General features: G+C 38.0%; 1 protein-coding gene across 6 annotated transcripts in view; it reads left to right on the top strand.

Moving 5' to 3' along the window:
- Positions 1 to 25,568, top strand: part of RHOBTB3 (Rho related BTB domain containing 3) — a 143,663-nt gene that overhangs the window by 72,451 nt on the left and 45,644 nt on the right. For all 6 annotated transcript variants that reach the window (XM_072606071.1, XM_072606069.1, XM_072606068.1 and 3 more), the window contains 3 exons: positions 8,718 to 8,829; positions 9,799 to 10,164; positions 22,207 to 22,319. In XM_072606071.1, coding sequence (XP_072462172.1) covers positions 8,718 to 8,829; positions 9,799 to 10,164; positions 22,207 to 22,319 — 591 coding nt within the window. The remainder of the gene's footprint in view (positions 1 to 8,717; positions 8,830 to 9,798; positions 10,165 to 22,206; positions 22,320 to 25,568) is intronic.

The following is a 25,568-nucleotide window of genomic DNA, read 5'->3' as shown; positions in this document are numbered from 1 at the left end:
TCTCTCTTTCCCTCCATTCTTCCCCTCCCCCCTCCTTGAGATGGCAAGCAATCTGATCTAGATTATAAATGTGCAGTTATGTAAAACATTTCCATATTAGTCATTTTGTACAAAAAGACTGGAATAAAAAAATGAAAGAAAGAAAGTGAAAATAGCATACTTCAATCTGTATTCGGGCAATATCAGTTCTTTCTCTGGAGGTAGATAGCACATGCTTCATAATGAATCCTTTGGGATTGTCTTGGATCAGTGTTTTGCTGAGAATAGGTAAGTCATTTACAATTCTTCATTGAACCGTGTTGCTGTTACTATGTACAATGTCCTGGTTCTGCTCACTTCACTTTGTATCAGTTCATGTAAGTCCAGATTTTTCTAAAATCATCCTGCTTGTCATTTCTTATAGCACAGTAATATTTCATCATAATTATGTACTACAACTAGTTCAGCCATTCCCCAATTTGATGGGCATCCTCTCAATTTCCAGTTCTTAGCCACCACAAAAAGAGCTACTATAAATATAGTGAGCTATTTTTGAATCTGCCTACTGGATTGTCATCCACATCTATCCATCTCATTGACATGAGAGACTTTGCCAAAGGCTTTGCTAAAATGCAGATATTCTATATATCTACCACATTCCCTTTACCTACTGTCTAATAAACTTGTTATAGTATTTTAGAATTACAGAATTAGAGGAAATAAAAGAAAGTACTCTTAGTCTGGAATGACCTATTTCAGATGAAGCCATAACTCTTAGTAACCATCACTCCTCTATATAAATGCCTACAAACCATCTCTTTAATAATATGTTTCAGACTTTTGTCACAAGTCAAAGTCAGACTTACAGATTTGTAATTTGTAACCTCTACTGTTTTCCCGGTTTTGAAAATCGGTACAGTGTTTACTCTGCTTCATGCTGGCAGCAACTGTCCAACTTTCCAAAATCCTTCAGAGGTCTGTGAATCTGACGGTGGATCAGTAATCATGTTCATTTCATTACAGAAAGATCTTCTGAAATTCCTATTATGTGCAAGCCCTTCATACGTGTAAAGCAGCTAGGTGGTACAGGGGGTAAGAGCAGTGGACTTGGAGTCAGAAAGACTTGAGTTTAAATCCTTTCTTGGACTTTAGCTTTGTGACCTTGGGCAGGTCATAAAACCTCCCACAGGACTCAGTTTTCATTTTAAAGATCAAATGAGGTTTATGAGGCACTGCTCTAGGTGCTGGGTATATGGAGACAAAAACAAACAACCCAGCCCTAATACTCTTACCTTCAAGGAACTTACATTCTATTGTTAACTAAATATATTATAAGAGTTCTTTGAGTATTGTGGGATGTAGTCATTCTGACCTTAGTGACCTGAATTCAGTGTTAACAATTCAGACTGCTTCTCTCCTACCATCTCTTCATTGATCTTACATTTCAACTCCTTGTTAACCAATTTTGTTCTTTCCTTTTCAATATAAATACTATATTTTTCCTTAGCAAATAAGGCAGTAGCAGTTGTATAGTTTTTCCTTTTGTCTGTCATGCATTATCATTTTGCCATCCACTTCAAGTGTAAGGGGTTGAGGGATGGAGGTCGGAGATTTGGTTCCCCTCCCAGCTCAGTCATAGAATCACAGGATCAAATCCCAGATGATGAGATATTAATGTGTTAACAGGGTGTCAACATCTTGCTATTCCTTGACAAAGTGTGAATATCTTTATTCCAATTGAAAGGTCAAAGCCATTGTCTGGAATGAAAACTGGCCATACCTCTAGAGGCTTTAAATAGATAAGCTTTGGAGACATATGGAAGTCAGAGAATTCCAGAGAGTTCAGGTAGGATCTGGTAGTTGAGAGGGAACCCAGCCCTTGAGAAGAAATAGTCCTGGATGGGCAATAAAGAGGGGATTTCTCTGTACTGTCTCCTCACATCAGCCATGGCATCTAGCAGTAAAACTACTCACCTAGAAGGAAGAGCCCTATTTATCTAACTGTAGAGTTGGTTTGAGACACAGATGAGGAAATACACCACAAAACAACCCGGATACAGGGCCAGTCCCTTGGGGCCAGAAATGGCTTTAAAGTGATACAGCTTCTGTTAGTAACAAAGAGGGAGGGCTGTGTATTTAAGAGAATGCTAACCTTGCCAGTAGAGAGAGGAGTTGTAGAGGGCAGCAGACCCTGGAGCCCAGTTGAGCAACCTGCCCAGCAGAGAAACTACATTTTTGTATAGATACCATTTGTACAGACATCCAAAGCCATGAGCTTTATCTGTGGTTCCTTCTTAGATGTCGCATCCTGTAAATTCCTGGTCCTCTCCACTGCCCTTCTGGTTGTTGTTCTTTCAGGGATACCTTGGTACATATGGTCAGTTTTCTCCTCCTTTCTTCCTTTTTAGAAAAGAAAAGCCTCCCTGATTACAATCATGACTCAAGGCAAATATATTTTTACTGGCCCTAAAAAAAAATCTTGGTTACTTATAATTCATTCCTGGCCAAGAGTTCATCATTTTTTTTTTTGTTTGTTTTAAATTGTGACCCAGAAATCCAAATCTCCTTCTCAGATTCCTTCTTAACTTGATGTTGACTTCCCATTTGTGCCCTACCCTGTGGAAACCCCTGCCTTCAGAAGGCTGCAGGGATAAAAAACATCTATGCCCCAAGGATCTTCAGTTTCTTGTCCAGAGTTTCATCATCCCTAACAAAGTGTTTTAGCTTCCTTTTGCCAGTAACCTTTACACCCACATGAATCATCCAGAGTGCCTCGTGGTAGTCAGGTTTGACAGGTCTTGGGAAGAAACTGCGTCTCTTTTGTATACATCAGGTGATTCCTTTTCTGCTACTGCATAATCTCTTTCCTGCCCCCTTTGGAACACTCTTTGAAACACAGGAAGCTATATCTTCCTGAGATAATCTAGCTTCTCCTTCAAGGGGAAGAGTTTCATATCTATTAACTTAGTTCCAGATATTTGGTTGTCCTTCTTCCCTTCCTCATCTGTGTCATACTGTTCTGCCCTCCAGCCTCTTGCCACAAATTATTATCCTTTTCTATCTCTTCAGATCCTTTTTCATCTTTGTTTTCTTCTCCAAGTTCTGCTTTTGGGTTTTCAGTGAAACACTTCTTTCATTCTCCCTGATAAGCTTCAGAGTAAAAGATTCTCCTTGCTCTTTTACAGTCTTCCCTGGGAGGAAGAAGAACCTGCACTTTGTGCGTAGACAGCTGTTATCTGGCATTAACAGGAACACAAACATCGTGTACTTGATACAAGTCATTGTAAAATTCTGTTTGTCTTCTTTTATTTGGAGGATTCTTTGAGTTCTTTATTTGGAAGAGACTGATTTCATCAGTGTGACAAACTCTGAGCATCTCTTCTGTAACTTATAGTCTTAGAAAGTTGCTTGGGGTACTGGGAGGTGAAAGGAATTGCAGAGTCCACCAGCAACTGTGTATCAGAGGCCGGATTTGAATCCAGGCCTTCTTGTCCACTATGCCCCTTTGCCTTTGATCCTCTTGACTTTCTAGAAAGAAAGTGCTTATTCTTCTGCTTTTCTTATTTGATAGTCTTGTGGTTCACTTCTGTGTTTGCCACACCTCTTCATTTTCATGTCCCAGGTGATCTTCCTGCCTTGTCTTTGTTAAAGTGCCTTTGATTGATAATTAGCAGCTTCTGTCAAAGCTCCAGTGAAGGCTGAAGCTGGCACCAGTTTCCACTGTTCCTCGACCCCCTTTATCTTCTCGCACTAATCAGATTTAGAAACTTCTCATCATGTCACCTCTTTGCTTTATCTCTTTTGAGGAGGTTGGAAATGTCAAAGAAAAAGATAATACTAATACTATACTTTATGATTTAGGCTCAAATTTGCCAGAAACAGTTGCATTTAACTTGACATTAATCTATATCCCTGACATTTCTAATTGGGAAGAGAAATGTCCAAATTGGCATAACCCCCATGCTTTCCAACATGACTCTCTATCCCAAGGTAATTGGAACAAGGAAAAGATTATAATATGTTAAAATATGGTAAAATTCTAGAATAGCTGCCATTCAGTTCCTCCCTAGACCTCTCCCCAGAAGGATTGAAAAGAGTTTGCTTCTGTGATCAATATCTTAACTTTGAATGCCAAAGAGTACACTCTCCTTAGGTGAGTCATGGCACCAATCACTCAGGTTGGTGAGGATGCAGTGATTTTATGTAGGTAAGAGTTAAGTTCCCTTTCCTACAGGAAAAATCTGGGAAGGGTTTTAAGCTGGAAAATATTGTTTCTCTATATTTTTAGAGAGACTAGAAAGATGTTCTTAATATGCTTCCATATGGGTTAATGAGTTGGGGAGAGCATGGTCATGTTTGATGAAAACCTTAGAAACTGAGTTTCTTTCTCAGTTCACTTCCAAGGTAGGAAGGTATGTAAGTAGGAACAGAATTAGCTCATGATAGAACCAGGGTAGAACCATGCAAAGCAACCTATGACCAAGGGTCTCCTCAAGTGTCAGGACAAGAGTATTCTTAAAAATAAAAGTGAACATATGTGATTATTCAGGCTCCTCCCATTTCCAAGGATAGAGTCCTCTGTCCTGTGAATTCTTGTGGACCTTTGGACCACTTATGGTTTTCATACTCCAATATATTTATTTCTGTATGCATCTTATCTGCCTACTAAAGTATAAACTTCTTGAAGTTTGGAACTGCATCTCATTTGTTACATTCACTGATTTGCATATAGTATATGGCACTTAATAAATATATGTTGAATGTTGTTAAAGCAACAGAACATCATTTAGAATAAACTTGATTTTTTAAACGGGTCAAAAAGATGGTAGAGGGATAGGAAGGAATACTCTGAGTTCTCCAAAAATTCTTAACAGATTTATGAAATGGCATCATACTTATAGATCCTGTTGGGCAAATCCAGAAAGAGTCAGAATGAGTCCTTTGCCCAGTCCAGCTTGGCACAGGAAGACAGAAAGGGATGTCTGTGGACACTGGAGATGGGGTCAGTCTAGGAGCTCCACTGTGTGGAGCGCTTCAGTGCCCTGTGCACCAGGACAAGAGGAGGTCTGAGACCCACACCAGGGCATTGTGATGGGGACGGGTGCCAACTGGCAAATTTATCACCCACTACTCCATTCTGGGCAGAATGAGAAAGAAACCCACTCTCAAGTTAAGGAGGCCCTTGGCCATGTATGGAGAAAGGAGGAAGTTCAGAAGCAAATAGCAGTGTAGCTTAGACCTCAGGCATAAAAGCATGGTCTCACTTCCTGCATCTAGCCCAGAGTACAGAGGAATAACCAGGGCAGGGATCCCAGACCAATAAAGAATCTACAGTTCTGCCGTTCTGTGCTCACAGAACTTTTTCCGCTTGTTTATAGTGGCAGGGTCCAGCAGCAATCTACTCTTGTTCAGACCTAAACTCAGGTGAAAAAGTTACGGAACTCATGGGGGAGAGGGAGGTAGGAGGAAGAGAAGGCTAATCTTTTTTTTTTTTTTTTAAATAAAGCAAAATTTAATTAAAAAGAGGGACGCAGGAGATAGAACACTGGCCCTGAAGTCAGGAAGACTCAAGTTCAAATCCAGCCTCAGACACTAGCTGTGTGACTCTGTGTAAGTCACTTAACCCCCATTGCCTCCAAAAATAAAAAAAAATAAAAAAGAACAAGAGGCAGCATGGTATAGTGAATAAAGTGCCAGCCTTGAAACAACAAAGACCAAAGTTCAAGTTCTGCCTTCAACACATACTGGTTGTTTGACTCTGCACAAGTTTCTTAATCTCCATGAGTTCTAGACAGTTGTTTAAGAATACAAATGGCAGGAAAGTTGCTGGCCTGCATTGATAGATTGATCATCCAGCCATTCCTTATACCAGTGAAATTAGAGGTGCAGTTCTTAGCTTTCTCTCTAAAAAAGAGTTAGAAATCATGAGATCTCTGATAGTGGGTTAATAGGAAAAAAATAGAAGCATGAACTGAAATTTTAATGATTGGAAAGGGATAGAATTTAGAGCTATTGATAAATTTAAAAAAATGTTTTAGCACTAATCCAGAATTCAGAAGTTGAAACACATATATGCACACAATTTGGCAGCATGATCAACTCTTGAAGGTATTTGAGAACCTGAAAGGTATATGCCAAGGGGAGGAATGAGGAAGAGGCCGTATGACTGGCTTTGGAAATTTCTTCCAGAATTGTGACAAGCCATATTCTTAGCAAATGGTTAGTTATTATGGAATAGATCATTGTCTTGACCATCTGCAGACATCTGGTAATTATATCAGTTTCTGACTTACCACAGTACTTCCTCCTGTGACTAGAATACTGAGAAAATTATTACTAGTCACACAATTATAGGTTTTAGCTTTATAGGCTGTTCAAGAGAATAAACAATTCTTTCTTGTATGAGTAATTTGTTTAATTATGTTTTGACAAACCATAGTCTATTTTGTGTGATTTACACTTGAAATGCATTTTAGAGAAAAGTACTTGCTACTCTTAATTCTTATATCCATATTCTGTTACCATCTTATATTTTTTTCCTTTTATAAAGATATTTGAGTATCCCTCCCAAGTTTGTACTCACACAAGTTGCAGTTTGGGTCTCTGTGGAGTAACTATCTTGGGTTCAAGGTATTCTGTAGATCTGTACTGTTAAAATGATGAACCATGAGCTTCCACCAGTGCACTACCCTTTAATAGTCAGCCTATTGGGATAATTAGTCCAAAACAAAGGCATTTTACTGAGATGGTAAAGAAGGTTCAGTAGCTATAAAACATTACCACCTTAAACATGGAGGGTACTCTCCAATATATATGTATACACATAGAGGGAATACATGTAGCCAAGACAGCTCACTCCTCTGGCATTGAAAGGTCCCCATGTCTTTTCCCTTCTCGTGGTTTTCTCATGCTGCTCCACTGTGGATACATCTCTTTTTGATGGGGTGCTCATCTAGGCCTTCTGGACCTGCCCCTCTCTTGATTTGACTCCTGGCTGCTAGAACTAACTCTTCTTTACTTGCAGGAGTTACACTATGCAGAGCTCCTTTTTAACTACTCCAGAACTAGGAAGCTTGTTCTTTAAAGACCATTAAGAGTATGATGACTCTTCATCTAGCCAATGGCAAGCTGCTTTTTAATTCCATAAATGAGTATTTCTTTACACATTGTAAAGGGGAAGCAAAGTTTCCAAAAAAACCTTAATTTGTACTTTAAATTGTTAACACCTTCTAGTCTCTCTTACCTATTCCTCCCCTTATTTTCTATGATTGTATCACCTGAGCTGTGCAAAAATCAGTCTATCAGCATTATGTTGATCAGTTTCCCTCTACTATATCTTCAAGTATTGTTTCTTTATTCTCATAAAATAAATAGAAAGAAAGTTTATATATAATGAAATTTAATAATACTTGAAGACCAGAGATAATTGCTATTGTTATAAAGGTCATTGATCAGGGGATTGACAGGCATATATGCCTTTGTTACATATAGCCATCAGCCTCCACTATCTCCCCTTTGCCCTGACCCTACTGAAGAAAGGCTTGCCCAAAAATGATGTCACTATGCCAATAAATGTCCCTGTATACATTTAGTTATGGTTTGTGTTTATTTTTCAAATTGTTAGGAACAGGGTCCTCATTGCTCAATCACTCAAGGTAATAAATGGATACTGGGTAGGACAACCTGTTTTTCAACCCACAGAAAATTCACATGTTGTAAAGGATTCACAGATACATAAAACACATAAGGCACTCAAAAGATTATAAGGAGTAGGTGCTGAAAAAACATGCAGTACTCAAAAGTAGCTCTAACATTCCAGTTAGTCTCTCTTTAATCCCACTGTTAACCCACTGACGGCTTGGACACCTCCAGAAAGGGAACATACATTGAGCTTGCTAGGTACATAATCTTCATACCATCAGGATGGCATTGTCTGAATAACTTGCTTATAATATCAAGGAAGAATTAAGGTTTCTTCCCCAAGTGACAGGTCTCCTTCACTTCCCAGCCCTGAAGATTATATGATCTATTCTCTTTTCTCTTAAGAAAGATACTACTCAGGAATGCTTTGAGGGTCAAATGGGTAAGCACATACCTACTTCTGTCAGGCACCATCTCTTGGACTGGGTAGGTCCATTCTCAGGTCTCAGGTGTCTAATCTGTGCTTAGAAAACCACATATAACTTCTTTCCCAAAGCAGCATCTACTGTTATTTGTAAGGAGACTGCGAATGTACACAAACTGTCCTTTCCCTAGTATCCCAATCTTTTCTGCTGTGGGCTGGTCTGTCTTCTAAACAGGGACAGATGAAAGGGAAATCATGAAAAGTTTGAACTGGTCATGCAACTTCATTTTTATAGACTACAGAGAGTAGTGATTCTTCCAAATAGAATCCATACTCTTGAGTCTCTGCCAGTCAGTCATCTTGTAGACAGCCTTAGTTACTGAAAATCAATTAGGAGCTGTCTTCTCACTAAACAGAGTGACACTGTGCTTCTCTAGGGAGGTGTTTTCCTGACCCCAGACAAAGACTCACAATCTGTAACCTTATCAAGTTGATCCAAGACTCCATTAAATTGCCCTCTATATTACATTTCACCAGCTCTTTTAAACTATTAAAATTGTTATGACTATAGACCTAGGCCTGTAGAATTACAGGCCACTCTGTCCATGCTAATGCCAAATATGTAATTTTAGTGACTTTTGTCTTTTACTTATTGTTTTCATGTTATATATAGTTGGAGTATTTTATGATTCAAACTTTGAATCAAAAGTCATCTGAAAAAATGAAGAAAAGAAGAAAAAACAGCAAGTGTCGTGGTGTTCGGCCACCTCGGCTAGAACAACCAGGTGATGTTTATAGCTCGTCAAGGCTAGAAGAGTGGTTGTCACTGATTGGATTGGGCGGGGTAGCATTGAAACTCGCTAATAAATAGGTACATTAAAAATTTGGTTCTAAAGCTACTCTATCAACTATCATAAGCATTTGCTCAGAATTGTTTTCATGTTTACGATAGGTGGGAGTTCCCTAAATTACAGTTCTTTAACTTCAGATACATTTACTTTGATTTAAAATTCAGGTATAAATGTTTCTATAATGCTGAGAGTTCCTAGATTAACTATTTACAAATTATACAGTTTTGTTAGGAACCTTTCAGAAATAAAGCAAAATCTTATTTTTCTTTTCAAAAGATTGAGCCTAATGAATTCTCTAGCTGAAGGTTTGAAGGCTATCAGAAGACTATTGCAAGTTTATATAGACATGCACAACTTTATTCTTCCCAAAAGAACTACTTCAGAGAGGACCGGGAGAAGTGCTGACCATATGCCCCAAAGCAGAGAATAGTAACCTCTGAAATAAAGAGCTTAAGAAATTAGGTTTTGTAAAACCATAATACGGGTTTTATTCTACATATATGCATTTTCCTTTCTGTAAAGTAAAAATAAAACTTTAAAATATATAAAAAGAAAAATCATTCATGTATGTGTTATAAGATTCTGTAGTTCTTTACAATGTAATGAAATGGTTGAACATCTCTAAAGGAAGGAGCACTAGATTTGGAAACAGAGGTCTTTGGTCAGGAACTCAGCTCTAGTTCTTATTTTCCTGTGTGATCTTGAGCAACTCAGAGGACTTATCTGAGCCTTAGTTTTCCCTATTATAAAGAAAGGTAGTTAAATGAGATTATTTCTAAGGTCCCTTATTACTCTAAATCTTATCCCCAAAACAAAACCAACGAAAAAACCATTAAAAGAACCTGAAGTTTTGATAGAGCTATACAAGGATTGTTATTCTTTATTCTCTTTTTTTTTAAATAGAAAAAATGCCTGTTTTAAAGGGTGAAGCATCACACTATAACTCTGACCTCCATAACCTGTTGTTCTGCTGCCAGTGTGTGGATGTGGTATTTTATACTGAAGATCTAAAAGAAGTTGTAGAGGCCCATAAGATCGTCCTTTGTTCCGTAAGCAATGTCTTCATGCTGCTGTTTAATGTGAAGAGTCCTGCAGATGTTCAGGACTCCACTGTGATACGTACTGCCCAAGATCTCTTTGCTGTGAACAGTGAAACGACATTTCCAGTTACTACCCAAGGCCCACCATGCAACCCACCAGTAAGAGTCATTGTTAAAGACTCTCTCTTCTGTTCTTGCTTATCAGACATTCTGCACTTCATTTATTCAGGTATCTTCTCAGAACGGCTCCAGCTACTCAGTGTTTTTAAAACTTTTGAATGTGAAACCTGCATGTTGCCCTTCCCAGTAGTCTTGTTCACTTTGACAGTTCACATGCTTCCCTTTCTTCCACTTCTGGTTTATTATTTGAAGTGGATTCTATAAAAAGAAAGCAGGTCATTGTGCCACAAAGGAAAAAGAAATCCATTCAATCCAAGCCAGCTTCTTGATTCCAAACAGACTTATTTGCCTGGGTTTTTACTGTAAAGTCACACTGGTGGTGAAACAACAGCAGTGAATAAAATATTCTGTTTTCTTCTGAACAGGCAGAACTTATTATATGATCAGCAGTATTTAACAAAGATTAGGGGAGCTCACTGCCCCTTTTATTTCAATGTGAATGCCAAGCATGAAAGCAGGGCCTCAGAACTCTGACCTATAAGGTTTTAAGTAGGAGATGTAAAGGGGAAGAAAAATAGAAGGGTGCCTGGGTAGATGGAACACTCTGCTAGGAGTTAGAAGTGTCTGGGCTCTAGTTCCACCTCTGACACAAGTTTTGCCAATTAATTTCTCTGAGCTTAATGCAGTTGCCTAAGCCTTATTTACTAAATTATGAAATCTGATCTCTTTTGGAGGGAGTTCCTGTACCAATAAAATCAAAGATCCTTGATGTGTTGGGATCTTTACAAAATATAAGAGAATACAAAAAACTCTTCTCCATTTTTCACTTTAGAAATATAAATTTGCCAAGTATATGCAAAGTATCTTGCTAGTTTGCCATCTCATCACTTAGCTAGTCACTCTACTAAGTAACTGAGGAATTTTCAAGCATACTTTGAAAATTAGCCCAGGGCCAGCTAGGAGGCACTGAACCTGAGTTCAAATCCAGCCTCACACACTTACTAACTGTGTGACCTTGTGCAAGTCACTTAACCCAAATTGCTTCCCTCAAAAAATTATCCTATATTTGGGCAAGAATACAACTTAGATTAATTCTGGTACTAATTTTCTTAATTTTTGATACTCTTTCCTCCATACTGCCTTATTCAAGTTCAATTCATATACTAAAACTAGCACTCCATCACCTTTTCCTTGGCTCCCTTTCTTTTCAGCTCTTAGATGCTCCTAAAATCCAAAGAAGTAGAAATTTTCCCTAATTTGTTTTACCAACAAGGGTATAGCATGGTAAGATCACACATCTAAATTAGTATAAATGAAAAGTTTAAGATTTGAAATGATAGTAAAACTAGCTTTCTAATTCAAGGGAAACTATTTATACCTTTAACTTTCTACTCATTCATGTAGCTAGAATATGCTTTTCTTTCTCCTTTCAGACTGAAGCTAATCATGTTCCTAAGAGTAATCAGTGGGAAGCTTTTTTGATCTGGTTCTGTACTTCAGAATTTTTAACTGGGAACATATGGTGAATTTATTTTGGATACATTAGGGGAAAGAGTATCATTGTTTGTGTGTAGGCAACAGTTCCAGAACTGTTGATGCTAGAAATTAGGTCACCTTTTCTTCCTTCTGTTGTTTGTGTATAACCTACATATATGCATGCATATTCACAAAATCTAACATTGAAATTGGTTCTTTAAAAAAGGAATAATAACAGCATGTATGTGTGTTCGTCCTTTGTTGCCAAAGAAGACCATGCCATCAGAGAAATGATGACATGACTTGCACTTGACTTTGCTCTGAGTGAGGGAGGGCTGTGCAGGTCACCAGCCTCACTTCTCCTCCAGAGCCATCTGAATCCAGAGACCTGATATTCATCAGGATGACTGGAGATGGCCCAGGATGAGGCAATGTTAAGTGACTTGCCCAAGGTCACACAGCTGGTGAGAGTCAAGTGTCTGAGGTGAGATTTGAACTTAGGTCCTCCTGACTCCTGCACTGGTGCTCTATCCGTTGCACCACCTAGCTGCCCAGCAGTACATATATCTATAAGGAACAAGGAAGTTATAGAATTATTGGGATGGAAATGAGTGAAGTCAAGTCAACTAACATTTATTAAGCATCTACTTTGTGCCCTGACATTGTGCTAAGAATATACAAAGAAAGGCAAAAGCAGGTTCTGCCCTCAAAGAGCTCACAATTTAATGGAGGGAGACAGCATGCAAACTATGTACAAATAGGATACATACAGGATAAATTGGAGATTATCTCTGGAAGAAAGCACTAGCATTAAGAAGGCAAACCAGGGGAAGATTTTAGGTAAGACTTGAAAGAAGTCAGGAGGGAGAGAATTCCAGGTATGGGAAGTAGTCGGTGAAAATACACATAGAGGAGAGATGGAGTGTGTTGTACAAGGCACAACAGGGAAACCCGAGTCACTGAATTATTGAGTAAATGGAAGGGAGTAAGGTGTAAGAAGACTTAAAGGGAAGGAAGGGGCCAGGTAACAATGGGTTATGGAGAGTGATTAACTAAGTGCTCTCAATCAATTCTAGTTAGACAAAAGCAAAAATGCTTTTATTAGAGTGAAGAAGCAACTTCCATGTAGTAGCTGCTTAATACAGATTTGTTAAATGAATAGCTCTAGAAGATATGATATATGATGTGAATTAATGCATCTTGCTTAAGGACTTTGCTTAGTATTCTGGATTATTATATTTCAGATTTTGAATGCTTGGGTTCAAGATTTCTTTTAGGAAAAATTTAATTGGGAAGAAAAGAACCTTAAATTGTGAATAGAAATCAAAAACAGTATATAATACTTTATTTCTTCATTATTTCAGTGATTTGTGGGGATTTCATTTACTGATGCAAATCAGCACCCTTCTATAAATTAGGAGATGATCTTTGAGAGTTTCTGTGGCCAAAAAATTCATCATTTTGCTGTCAATCTGATGTTGAACTTCTCCAAACTTAGCTAATCTGACCCTCATACAACAGACAATACATTATTGGGCCCATGCTCCAAACTTTCCTAGTACAGTGGGATTTGTCAGACTCTCTGGAATCGCCTTTATGAACCCAAGGTCATCTCTCTCACTACAATGAGATATGGAGTAGGAATTTAGTTAGTGTAACTATTTTTTACAGAAAATTTTGAGGAAGAACTTAGCTTTTCTCCTTTACAGTAGCATTATAGAACTAGATTTTATTTACTAATTGAAACAGTATGAATTATTCATGCATCACGAAGGTCTTACCTCTGTGCCTCATTATGGCATGTAGGTCATCCTGGTTTTTTGAAGACTTGCTAACACAGCACAAGCTCTGGCAGGTTCTGCCATGCAGGAAGGACACGTTCCAGTGACTGACTGTGCCGGCTGGCTGACAGTCATTCCAAATGAGTGCAGAGAGGCTCATTGCCAGGAGCTGATTGCCTGCTAGGCATTGAATTCGTTGGTCACAGTATAATGCATGAAATGAGGAATAGTATGAAATAGCCCCTAGTCTTGTGCAGCCCACTTCCCCTTTACCAAATACAGTATCAGAGTGGCAGAAAAAGAATCAGTTCTCCAATGAGTTCTCCAATTATACTCCTTTGATTTCCCACAACAACCCTGGGCGGTAGGTGCTATTATTATCCCCATTTTACAGTAGAGGAAAGTGAGGCAAACTGAGATCAAGTGACTTGCCCAGGGTCACATAACTAGTACGTGTCTGAGGCTGGATTTGAACTTGTCTTCCCCAGTCCAATACTAGCTCTCTACTCAGCTGCCTTTATAAAAGGGCAACAGAAATCCACATAAAATTGAATTCTTCTGGTGATGCCATGTGACTGAAAATCATGGAATACGTTGACCTCCAAAGAAACAAAATTGCTTGTGACCTAAAGGTCAAAGGTATGTGTTAGGCATAAATAGACTGAAACTTACTACCAATGATGAATTGTAAGGAATAAGTTGTGAAAAAGATAGTTTAGCAAGGGTGGGGAACCTGTGGCTCTTTGGGTTTTCAAGTGTGGCCCTTTGACTGAATCCAAACTTCACAGAACAAATGGCTAACGAGTTATACAACGAGAAAAGGAGATGGGCTGGTCATGTATTAGGAGCACAGGATAGCAGGTGGATTAGGGTTAGCTCACATGCTTCTTTGGTACTCCCATAAAATATCTAAAATAACCCCCCCAGCACACTGGTAGCAGTTATGGGCAAAGGGTGTTACTTAGGATGAGGAGGCACGGATGGGCTGTGGCTCCATTGGAAAGTACCCACAATGATGAAATCACAGGTTCATTGGAGTATATGAATTATTCAACCATGTGCTGTCGTTTTATAAGAGGTTCGATACATACTTCTCAAAATGGCTTCATGCTTTGAAGTCACTGCTGTGACCTAGTGCATGAAAACAGCGCCTTGTAAAGTAGAACCTTCGTTAGTCCCAGAGGGGACTCACTTTATGTATTGGAGAAACTGGATATAATTAGTTATATAAATGTAAATAGATAAATCATCTATATGTATTATTTATATATAGATAGATATAGATTTATAGATAAATATATAATAGATGCAGAACAGATAATAATGAAATAATTTAATACATTAGACACAGTTCTCCCCTTGAGACCAAAAGAGTCATGTCCTTAGCTTTCTTCTGGATCTTAATACATATAATATAGAGGAAATGCATTGTTTCCTGATAAAGAACCAATTGTGGAGATTTTTTTCTGTTAATTGTACTGGACCTGTGAAGTTGGCTTAGAGAATGCTAGGTCAGGAAACCTCCTTGTATCAATGCAGATCAACAGCTGTATTAGAATTTAATATCTTAGGGGTTACCTGGGACCCTGAGAGGTTAAGTGTCTTGCCTTGGGTCACATAGCCACTGTGGGCCTTGACCACATATCCTTGATTTTGAGGCCTACTTTCTACTGCGCCACGCTGCCTTTTATCATTCCCCAACACAGCCAGATATGTTCAAATACTGGGCTATTCCCACAGTGCATCGGTATCGCACCAGTTCAGTTCTCTGGGCTGTGCTATCTGGGAAATGGGTACAACCTCTGAAGGGAGCCCTGCCAGCAGCTTACCTCAAGCATCAGGTAGCAAAGTTAATTGTAGCACTAGCAATCAGAACACAGGGATGTGAACCTCATGCTGAGATAAAGGGTGTTTGAATTGAGGTGCTATATAAAGGGAGGAACTAGACTGGATCTTATTGCATTGATAAGAAGTATAAGCAGTGTAGTGTCTGCAGCTATTTGAGAGGTAAATAGAATTATCATTGCAGCTGACAAAAGGGTTCACATGTGTTCTGACATATCGTCTTATTCAAAGCTGTTAGTTACTCATCAACTATTCTCTAATCTATCAACATGGACTTCTTAAGTTCCAACTATGTGACAGGCAATGGGTTAATTCCCAGCAAAACAACTACACAAATGAGACAGCCCCTCCCCTGAAGGCATTTTTATTCCTTGGCGGAGGGATGGGTGGGGTGGGGTGGTGGTAGTGCTGGGGACATATAGCATGCTCATAGATGAATAAATTGAAGTTTTACACAACATAAATTGGAGTGATGGGTAGGTATTAATAACTGGGAGAATCAGGATACAGCTTTTCTAGGAGGTGGCATTTGAACTTAGCCTTGGAGGGAGTTAGGGCTTCCAAAAAGTGAAGGTGAGAAGTAATAGCATTCCAGAGATACAGTACAGCCTATATCAAGGTATGGAGGTGCAAGATGGAATGCCCTGTATATAGAGAATGGCCAAGTCTGCCAGTATGGATGAAGTAAAGCTTATTTGACGGGAGGCTATTGTCTGGAAATATTCAAGAACGAAGGACAAACACACATAAATACAGTTTGGAAAGATAGGCTACAGCTAGATTCTGAAGGACTTTGGGCACCAAATAAAGTGGTTTGCATTTTATTCTAAATCCATTTTATCCTCTGAAACCTCTTGAGCAGGAGAGGGACAGAATTAGACCCATGCTTTATGAATATCAATTGTACTATTGTGTGGAGAATGCCTTGGATGAGAGAGACTGGATATATAGAGAGTACTGAAGAGGCTAATGCAGTAGTCCAGGGGAGAGTTGTAAAGGACTTGAATTAGAATGGTTTGAGTAGAGAAAAGGGGATAGATGTCAGGGACCTTGAGGAATTGGAGTTGACAATACTTGGCAAAGTCTTAGAAATGGGAGATAATTGAGGGTGAAGAGTTGAATGTAACTCCTAGGTTGTGAACTTGAATGACTGGAAGAATTGTGGTTCCCTTTACAAAATAAGAAGTTAAGAGGAGAAGTGGTTTTAGAGGTCCCTCTGAGATATCCAGGGTGAGGAGCACAGAAGGAAGGGACTGGAGTTCAGGAGAGAGATGTGGAACAGATGTGTGTAAAGCATAGTCAGATCTATGGGAACTGATGAGATCACTAACATAAAGAGTATCCAGAGGTTCTTAACTCAGAGTATATGGACTTTTTTTATATATTGATAATTATTTCAACATAATTGGTTTCTTGTATGACTTTATGTATTTTATTTTATGCCTTTAAAATATTATTCTGAGAAAGGGTCTATAGGCTTCTCCGGATTGTTAAGAGTCCATGACACATCCACACAAAAAGATGAAGACCTCTCAACCCCAGTGCAGAAAGAAAAGAGAAGAGGGCCTATGACCAAGTTCTTCTGCACATCTAAGCATAGGGGGTTGGACATGGATGATCATCCTGCAACAGGCAGTGAGAAAAATGGGTCAGTCATGTAGGAAGTGGGTCAGGAGAGGAGTGTTGTAAAAATCCAAAGGGATGATAATATTCAGGAGGGGAGGGCTCAACAGTGTCACATACTACACGAATGAGAAACAGCCATTGGGTTAGCCATGTTGCTCATTTAGTGACCTTGGAAAGAATTGTTTCAATTTAGTATTGAGGGCAGAAGCCAGATTGCAACAGGTCGAGAAGTGAATGGGAAATGAAGAAGTAGAAGCAACAAATGTAGACAACTTTGAGTTTGTCTGAAAGGAAGGACATGTATATAAAGGAGTTAACCTGAGGGCATGGTAGAGTCAAATGAAGAGTTTTATTTTATTTTATTTTTTAAGAATGAGAAAGATCAGGGCATGTTTGAAAGCAAAAAAGGAGGAACTAGTGTATAGAGGTTGAAAATTAGGGAGAAATTAGGCATGAGCTCCTGGAGCACATGGGAGGGGAGGGAATTCAGACCCCAAATAGAGGGACTGGTTTTAGCCAAAAGGGCCAGTGGGGGGAAGAGAGAAAGAGAGAGAATGAGAATGAGCTGTGATGTTGAGACAAAATGTGAAACAGAGAGGAAGGTTACAAAAGTGGCCTCTACTTTTTCAGTGACTGTGGAATGAGGTTCCCTGCAGAAAGAGAAGGGAAAGGATGATAGAGGATTGAGTAAGTAGCCTACTTTCAGAAGATTTTTTTTCCTTAACAAATCTGGATTCTTGCCATAGTCTTAGGATCTTTAGACCATTGTACCTCGATCTAGAACAGGAAGCCAAGGGATTATAAGTTCTTAAGTCTAGAGTGGAAAAGGACTCCAGAGAACATAGAGCCTTACCTTGCCCCCTCCTCCATTTTACAGATGAGGAAATAAGACCTACTTGAGAAGTGACTTGCCTAAAGGCACATAAGTAGCAGAGCTAGGATTCACACTCGGGTCTTTTGACTTCAAAATCAATACACTTTTCACTATACTTATATTAAACCATTAAATACATTGTATTAAGCATGTGTAACAGCAAAACAAGTCCTACTAATAATCCTAATCAGGTGTGTTTGATTTAATCAATCAAGAGTCTTTGATTGGCTAAAACTCAATCCAGAACATCCTACTTTACGGCTATTACAGCATGTTTTAAAAAAACCATTTTTTGTGTTGCAAAGTGATTTCCTCACAATAGGACTAAAGACTAGAAGTCAGCAGCATATCATAGTATTAAGAACATTGGATCTGGAATCAGAAGACTTGAGGTCAAAAGCTGGCCCTCCTTCCTATCTGAATGACCTTGAGAAGTTTCTGGGCCTCAGTTTCTTCATTTGTAAAAAAAAAAAAAAAAAGAGAGAAAGGTGTTAGATAAGACTACTTTGAAGTTTTTTCTAACTCTAAGTCCTGTGATCAACAGTGGAAAGAGCATAGGGTTTAGAGTCAGACGTCTTGGGTTTTGATCTGGCTCAGTTTATCCTAGACACTTAATTCATTTGAGTTTTAATTTCCTTATCTGTAAAGAGGGTATTGGACTAATCTCTGGAATCCCTTCAAGCATTAAATCTGTGGTTTTGAGGAGTAAGTTTGTGCCAAGGAACTGGGTAGAGAAGATAAATGTATCCCTGTTAATAACCGCCCACACCGATATAGCATTTGGAGGCTCATACAGAAAGTTCTTCACTACTTATGGATAGGCAGTGCTAGTAATATTATCTGCATTTTACATATGAGAAAAAGAAATGCTAGAGGGAACAAGTGACTTTCTAGCAGGGCCACTGACTCAGGGTCATTATGCTTTCATTCTGTTGTGTTTTGTGACAGACTGGTATGGTAACATGGTATGGGTCCTATACAGCTTTGGCACTCCTGGCCATTCCAGGATCAGTGCAGGACCTTGTCGGTTACTATAGTTATAGAAACAGCGCTTCAGTCATCAGTCAGACCAGGCAGGAACCGTAAATCAAATAGCAAAGCATTGAATTGGAAATAACAAAAGTTCCGTTACCAGAAACTCAAACAATAGAATTATTTTTAATGGTGTGGTGATGAAAACAGGCAACCTCCCACAGACCCCCATGCTGTTGGGAAAGTGGACATTTCCTAGAGGCCCCCCCGCTTCCAGGTGCTGCTGCTCCACTCCACCTCGGAAGCCTCCATTTGTCGCTTGGTGGCTGAGCTGCTGCCGCCATCTGCTGGAACTCTACGTTGCTGTGGCTTCTTTCTCCTTGGGGCTAAGGAAACAGAAGAGGTAGAGTTATCCCTTGGAGACGGCCAGTAGTTCTCAGGGGGTAATCAGCACACTTTCAGTTTTCATTTAAAACTTTTCTTCTCCCTTCCCAATGACCTATCCTCCCCTAACCCTGTGCACCCCAGCCCTCCCTTCTAGCTGGGTTAGGGTAAGTGAAGTCCTTTCAGTTCTCGTACCCTTGGCAGTCAGTAGCCAGGTCATGGTAGTTACTTATTTCTGCTTTTACTTTCTTGCTGCTACAACCCATCCTTCATATTACTATTGTCATGATATTCTGTGGTCCTGACAAGAATAATCTTCAGATGAGAAGAAAAGGGAAAAAATAACTAATAGAAAATTGAAAGACAGGAGAATTAAGTAGATAATAAAAGAACGGTTAGCTGTATTCGATGAGTTCAAATCACCAGACCCAGATAAACTACATCTTGGGTAATCAAAAGAACCATGAGATGTGATTAATAAGCCACTCTTGGTGATCTTGATAGACTATGGATAGCCAAAGAGACAGCACTGTGCTAAAGTAGGGCAAATGCCATGATTTTCAAAAAGTACAATGGAGGGTATTCCACAACTACAGGCTAATGATTGGACAAACAGCTAGAATTCCTGGCAAAATCTTAAAATTTTACTTCTTAAAGAGAGAATGATACAGCATGGCTCTATCAAGAATAGGTTTTGCCAGAATTGAGAACCAGACTATGCTGCATTTATGGTTTATTTAGATTTTAGCATAGCATTTGGCAAAGTATCTCATGATATTTTGATGGCACAAGATGGAGAGATATGTATGGACTGTAGAAAGGTCAAGTCAATTCTGAATTAGTTGAATGACTGGACATTAAAGAGTAGTCATTATTAATTTGGAGGTTGATCTCAAATGGAGGGCCCCAGGGTTTGATTCTTGGCCATCTGTTGTTTAATATTTTTATATTAGTGCTGTGAATGAAAACAGAGATGACATACGTATCAAACTGACAGATAACACAAAGCCAGCAGGGATAGCTAACAAGTGGAATGACAATCAGTATCCAAAAATATCTTAACAGACTAGAACTTTGAGCCAAATAAAATGTGATGAAATTTAATGGGGATAAATAGAAAGGAAAGAAGCATGGTGTAAGAGAATGCTGACCTTGGAATCAGAAAAACCTGGGTTTGAGTTGTACCTCTATTATTTACCAAGTTTGTAACCCTTGGTAAGTCATTTAACCTTTCGATGTCTTAGGTAATTCCCTAAGGAATTACTTTCAAAATTATAGACCAGTTGATATTGGAATTGATGGAGGAAGGGCCCATACTGGGAATCACAGATCCTTTTCATAACTCTGAAAGTGTAGAGTCCTGAACTTGGATTCAAATAATAAATTGGACAAGTACAAGATGGTAGTAGTGTGGTCAAACAACCACTCATCTAAAAAAGGTTTATAGTTTTACTGAACTACAAATTTAATATGAGTCAAAATTTATGGCAGGTAATTTAGTCTAAGGTAGCATTAAAAAAAGAATCACAGTGTCTGAAATGGGTGAGGTGATAGCTTTGGTAAGACCACACCCGGAATATCGTGTTCAGTTCTAGGGACCACATTTTAGGAAGAACATTGACAAGTTAGGAAGTGTCTAGGTAAAGCTAGTGCTTTATGAATTACTTGAAGGAATTGGGGAAGAAAAGACTTAGAGGAATGGTAGCTATCTTTAATTACTTGATGGAAGAGGGTTTAGGCTTACTCTTCTTGGCTGCAGAAGACAGAATGGGGTGCAGTTGGGCAGGAGCTGCCACAAAGCAGATTTTGGCTCCATGAAAGGGAAGGAGGCTTCCTGACAAAAGTAAGAGACGTTGGCTTCTCTTCATCTTAGCTGGCCAAGCACATCCTGGATTATCAGTTGTTGGGGATGTCTCAGAAGGGATTTTTATTCAAATGTAGCTTGGATTAGATGGTTTTGAGGTCCCTCATAATTTAGAGTCTTTAATTTTATCACCTGCATAGTAAAATTCCAAATCTTCTATCTGGAAGAGAGTGCCCTCAGGAGTCTAGTACTATCCTAATTCATGTTATCTACTTTCTGGGTACTTTTACTCTCCGACCGTATATCAAACCTTCATACATTATAAATTCTGCTCCAGTCTTTAATTTTAACTCTAGGTAAACCATATTTCAAGAGTTATTTCTTGTAACCTATTATTCTTGATCTATGCCTTTTGCCTAGGCCTAAAATACCTTCCCTCTGGTCTTTTAGTCTTACCTCAGATGCTACTTTCTCAGGAAGCCTTCCTCGATCCCCTAATTGGTAAAAGACCCTTTCCCCTCTGGCCTTATATTTTACACGCATGTGTGTAGAGACAGTGAGAGAGGGAGAGAGAGAGAGAGAGAGAGCATTATCTTTACTGGTATCTGATATATCTCCCTACTAAATTGTAAGCTCTTTAAGGGGAGAAATTTTATTTTATTTTAATTCGGTACCTCTTTCAGTGCCTATAATGATGCTCTACACACAGTAGATGTTTTATGAATGTTTCTTGCATTATATTTGTTGCAGTATATGAAAAATCCTTATCTTACAGTCAACAGTGTGTTTTGAACTTGTATATTTGGTGAATGACATAAAATGTAAACTATCATCATGAATCTAAGTAATGTAAACCTAATATCCATGTTTCACAGTGAAAGAATTTAGACACTACTCATCACCAGTTTGACCCTCAGACTTCACTTGGGGTCTTCGTCTGAACTGAGTGCATAATACATTCTGAACTCACTCTACGATAGCCCAGGTGTTGACACATTTTGTCTTTGTAGACTTGGCCATTGGATTTTTGGTTCTCCCCTAGATGATCACATGATAATGCTCTAACTTACTACATTTTCTGTGACCAACAGTAAAAGTCAGCTAGTAAGATCTAACTGGACCTTAAACAGGGTCATTTTCCTATGCCTTCAGGCCAAGTCCAAGAGCATGTTTACTTGAATTTGTTTTCATATCATTGTTCCCTCACTAGGGGAGTGAAGCAATAAGTGTGAGCTACTAACTTTTTTACTTTGCAAGAAGGATGTAATTGAGCAAAGTGTGACAGTTTTATATTTTGACAGCAAGGTTCTTTCAGTCTCCTCTTTCTGGGTGACCAATTTCTAAATATGAATGAACTCATTTTTTGCTTATTTTCTTATTCATTCACAGGTGCTTTTCAATGGGAAGAGTTGGAAGAAGATGTAAAGAAGAAGCTGAAAGACCCTAGTGATGTTTTAGGTGTAATTGAGAAGGTTAAATGTATATTGAAAACACCAGGGAAGGTAAATTAGTTAACTATAGTTTTTTTCTGATCTCTCCTTCATGAATAGTAGGAAGTCTTCAGAAAGGGGTATATAATACTAAGTCAAGGATACAGTCTAATGATATGTGAGTCTTTTTCTTAAATCATGTTTTTATCTTTTCAGTATTTTATTAAAAATAAGTTAAAATCATCACTCTTTATTTTTTTACTTTATTTGTGTATGAAGATCTAAATGACTTTTTCCTTTTAAAATGGTTACTTATGTATTCTATCCTTCTGAACATTTCCATAGGCTCACAGAACAGGTTTTTTCAGTCTAATCTTTTAGTAAGAGGTTGCTTCTGTTGTTGGTTAAGCTTTATTTTGAGAGATGATTTCTCACTAGAGTACCAGGTCAACAATACTTTATTGGCTCAGAGTGTGTGCATGTGTGTGTGTCTGTGTGTGCGTGTGTGCATGTATGCCTATGGATGCACAAGAGCACTATTTTAAAAAATAATTGTAAAAATTGCTTTGTTATTATGAACTTGACAAAAATTAACAAATGTAAGCATTTCACATACAGAGAACATAAAATAGAATTGTTTTGAAAATTTGATTTCTATTATGTATAGTACTTTTTGTATACATAATAAATTTAGTATGTTAATTCCATCTTTTTCTGTTTCCCTCTGAACCTTCTTCTCTTTTCTCCGATACATTTAAAGAACTGCTTTATTGATACTCTTATTCTTTTCTTTTGTTCTGAATTACAATTACTAGTTCTTTACTCTTCCCCCAACACTCCCTTACTCAAAAGGAAAAGAAAATCCTCCCTGTAATAAATAAGCCGTATCAAGCAAAACAGTAACAACAACATGAAACCTACACATTAGCCATGTCATTCATTCTGCACCTCTGTTCCATCACCTCTGTGTCAAGAAGTGGGATGCATGCTTCATCATCAGTCCTTTTGTACTGGTCAGCTGTCTTCTTCATTCTTAACTGGTCATTGTACTGATTGGCATTTTTAAGGCTTTCAGAATTTTCTTGAAAATATTCTTGTCTATTGATAACTTGTCCTCATTCTACTCACTTAAATCTGAATTAGTTCATATCAGCCCTCCTCAGATTCTCTTATCTCTCTTCATTTCTTTTGGCACAGTAATATTCCAATACATTAATGTATCATCATTTGTTCAGCCATTCCTCAGTTGATGGGTACACCCTTCACCTCTACTTCTTGGCTACCACAAAAAGTTCTGATATGAATGTTTTTGTACATATGGGTCCCAGTTGTAGTATTGCACAAGGTGTGCAGAGATTAGTGACTTTTGTGGTATTGTGCATTGGAGTGGCTGTACAAATGCTCAATTCTGCCAATGGTGCATTAGTATACTTGTTCTCCCACAGTCCCTCCAACAATTGACGTTACCATTTTTATTTTTTGTCATCAGATCAAATCTTACGTGTGAGTAGAACCTCAGAATTGTTTTAATTTGTATTTCTTTGATTAGTGACTTGAAACATTTGTGCTTATGATTATTCATATCTTGACTTTCTTCTTTTGAAAATTGTGTTTTTCCATCTGTTAGCCACTTTTTTATTGGGGAATGACTCTCATTTTTATTATTTGAATCAGTTCACTGTATCTTGAATATAATGTTAATCAAAAATTTGCTGCAAAATTTTTTCAACTGTTTCCCTTTAATTTTAACTTCATTGATTTTGTTTGTGAAAATCTTTTGAATTTTAAATAATCGAAACTATTTTATCTTCTGTCATCTCTGTCCTTTGTTTGGTCAAGAATTCTTCTCTTATCCATAGCTGCAAAAGGTATCTATCTCCTTCCCATCCCCTCTAATTTGTTTGTGTGACTTTTAAAAACAATAAAGTTCATGTATCTATTTGGAGCTTATTATAGCATATATAGTATGAGATGTTGGTTTTAAATCTAATTTCTGTTGAACTGTTTTCCAGTTTCCCTAACAGATTTTGTCAAATAGTGAGTCATTATTCTAGTATATGGAGTTCTAGGGTCTATCAAACACTGTGCTACTGTTTTGAATTATTTCTGAATCTCTTTGAACTGGTATCTTCCACTGATCAACTTTTCTATTTTTTAACCAAGACCAAATAGTTTTGATGATTGCTGCTTTGTAATATAGTTTGAGATCTGGTCTGAGATGCTAGGCCCCCCTTCCTTTCCATTTCTTCTCATCATTTCCCTTAAGATTCTTGATCATTTATTCTTTCACATAAATTTTGTTATTTTTTTTGCTAACTCTGTAAAGTAACCCTTTTGTGGTGTGGTATGGCACTGAAGAAGTAAACTAAATTAGATAGCATTATCATTTTTATTATGTTAGCACAGCACAGACATGTACAATTAATATTTCTTTGGTTATTTAAGCTTGTATTTACTTCTATAAAAATATTTTGTAGTCATAATCAAACAGTTTTTGAATATGTATTGATAGGAAGACTGCCAAATATACATTCTGTAGTTACTTTGAATTGAATTTCTCTTTCTGTCTCTTGCTGCTAGGCTTGTTGGTGATATACAGGAAAGCTATTTGTTTCTGTGGATTTATTTTATACCCCACTACTGAAGTTATTTTTTAAAAATTTATTTTCATTTTTATTTAGAGTTCCCTAAGGTGATGATCATTATCTGTAAAAAAAAAAAAAAAGTGGATATTGTTGTTTTTTACCTGTGCTCATTCTGTCAACTTATTTTTCTTATTGCTGTAGCAAGCATTTTTCAGCTTTCTTCTTCCTTTCTAATGTTAGTTGCATTGACTTTATTTGTGCAAAAACTTTTCAATTTAATGTAATATAAATCATCCATTTTGCATTTTGTACTGTTCTCTATCTCTTATCTGGTCATAAATTCTTCCTTTCTCCATAGATCTGACAGGTAAACTATTCCTTGCTCTCCTGATTTGCTTATAGTATCAGCCTTTATATCTAAATGATGTACCCATTTTGACTTCATGCTGGTATATGGTGTAAGATGTTGGTCTGTGCCTAGTTTCTGCCATACTGTTTTCCAGTTTTCCCAGCAGTTTTTGTTAAATAGTGCAGAAGCTGGTGTCTTTGGATTTATCAAACAATAGATTATTATAGTTATTGACTATTGTGTCTTATATACCTGACCTATTCCACTGATCCACCACTTTATTCCTTACCCAGTACCAAGTAGTTTTGATGATTGCTGCTTTATAATATAATTTAAGATCTGGCTTGGCTAGACCACCTTCCCTTGAATTTCTTTTCATTAATTCCC

Source organism: Notamacropus eugenii, chromosome 4 (assembly GCF_028372415.1).
Source record: "Notamacropus eugenii isolate mMacEug1 chromosome 4, mMacEug1.pri_v2, whole genome shotgun sequence".
NCBI classification, from domain to species: Eukaryota; Metazoa; Chordata; class Mammalia; order Diprotodontia; family Macropodidae; genus Notamacropus; species Notamacropus eugenii.
The sequence above is the reverse complement of the archived record's forward strand: the minus strand, read 5'-3'. Positions and strand labels throughout refer to the sequence as shown.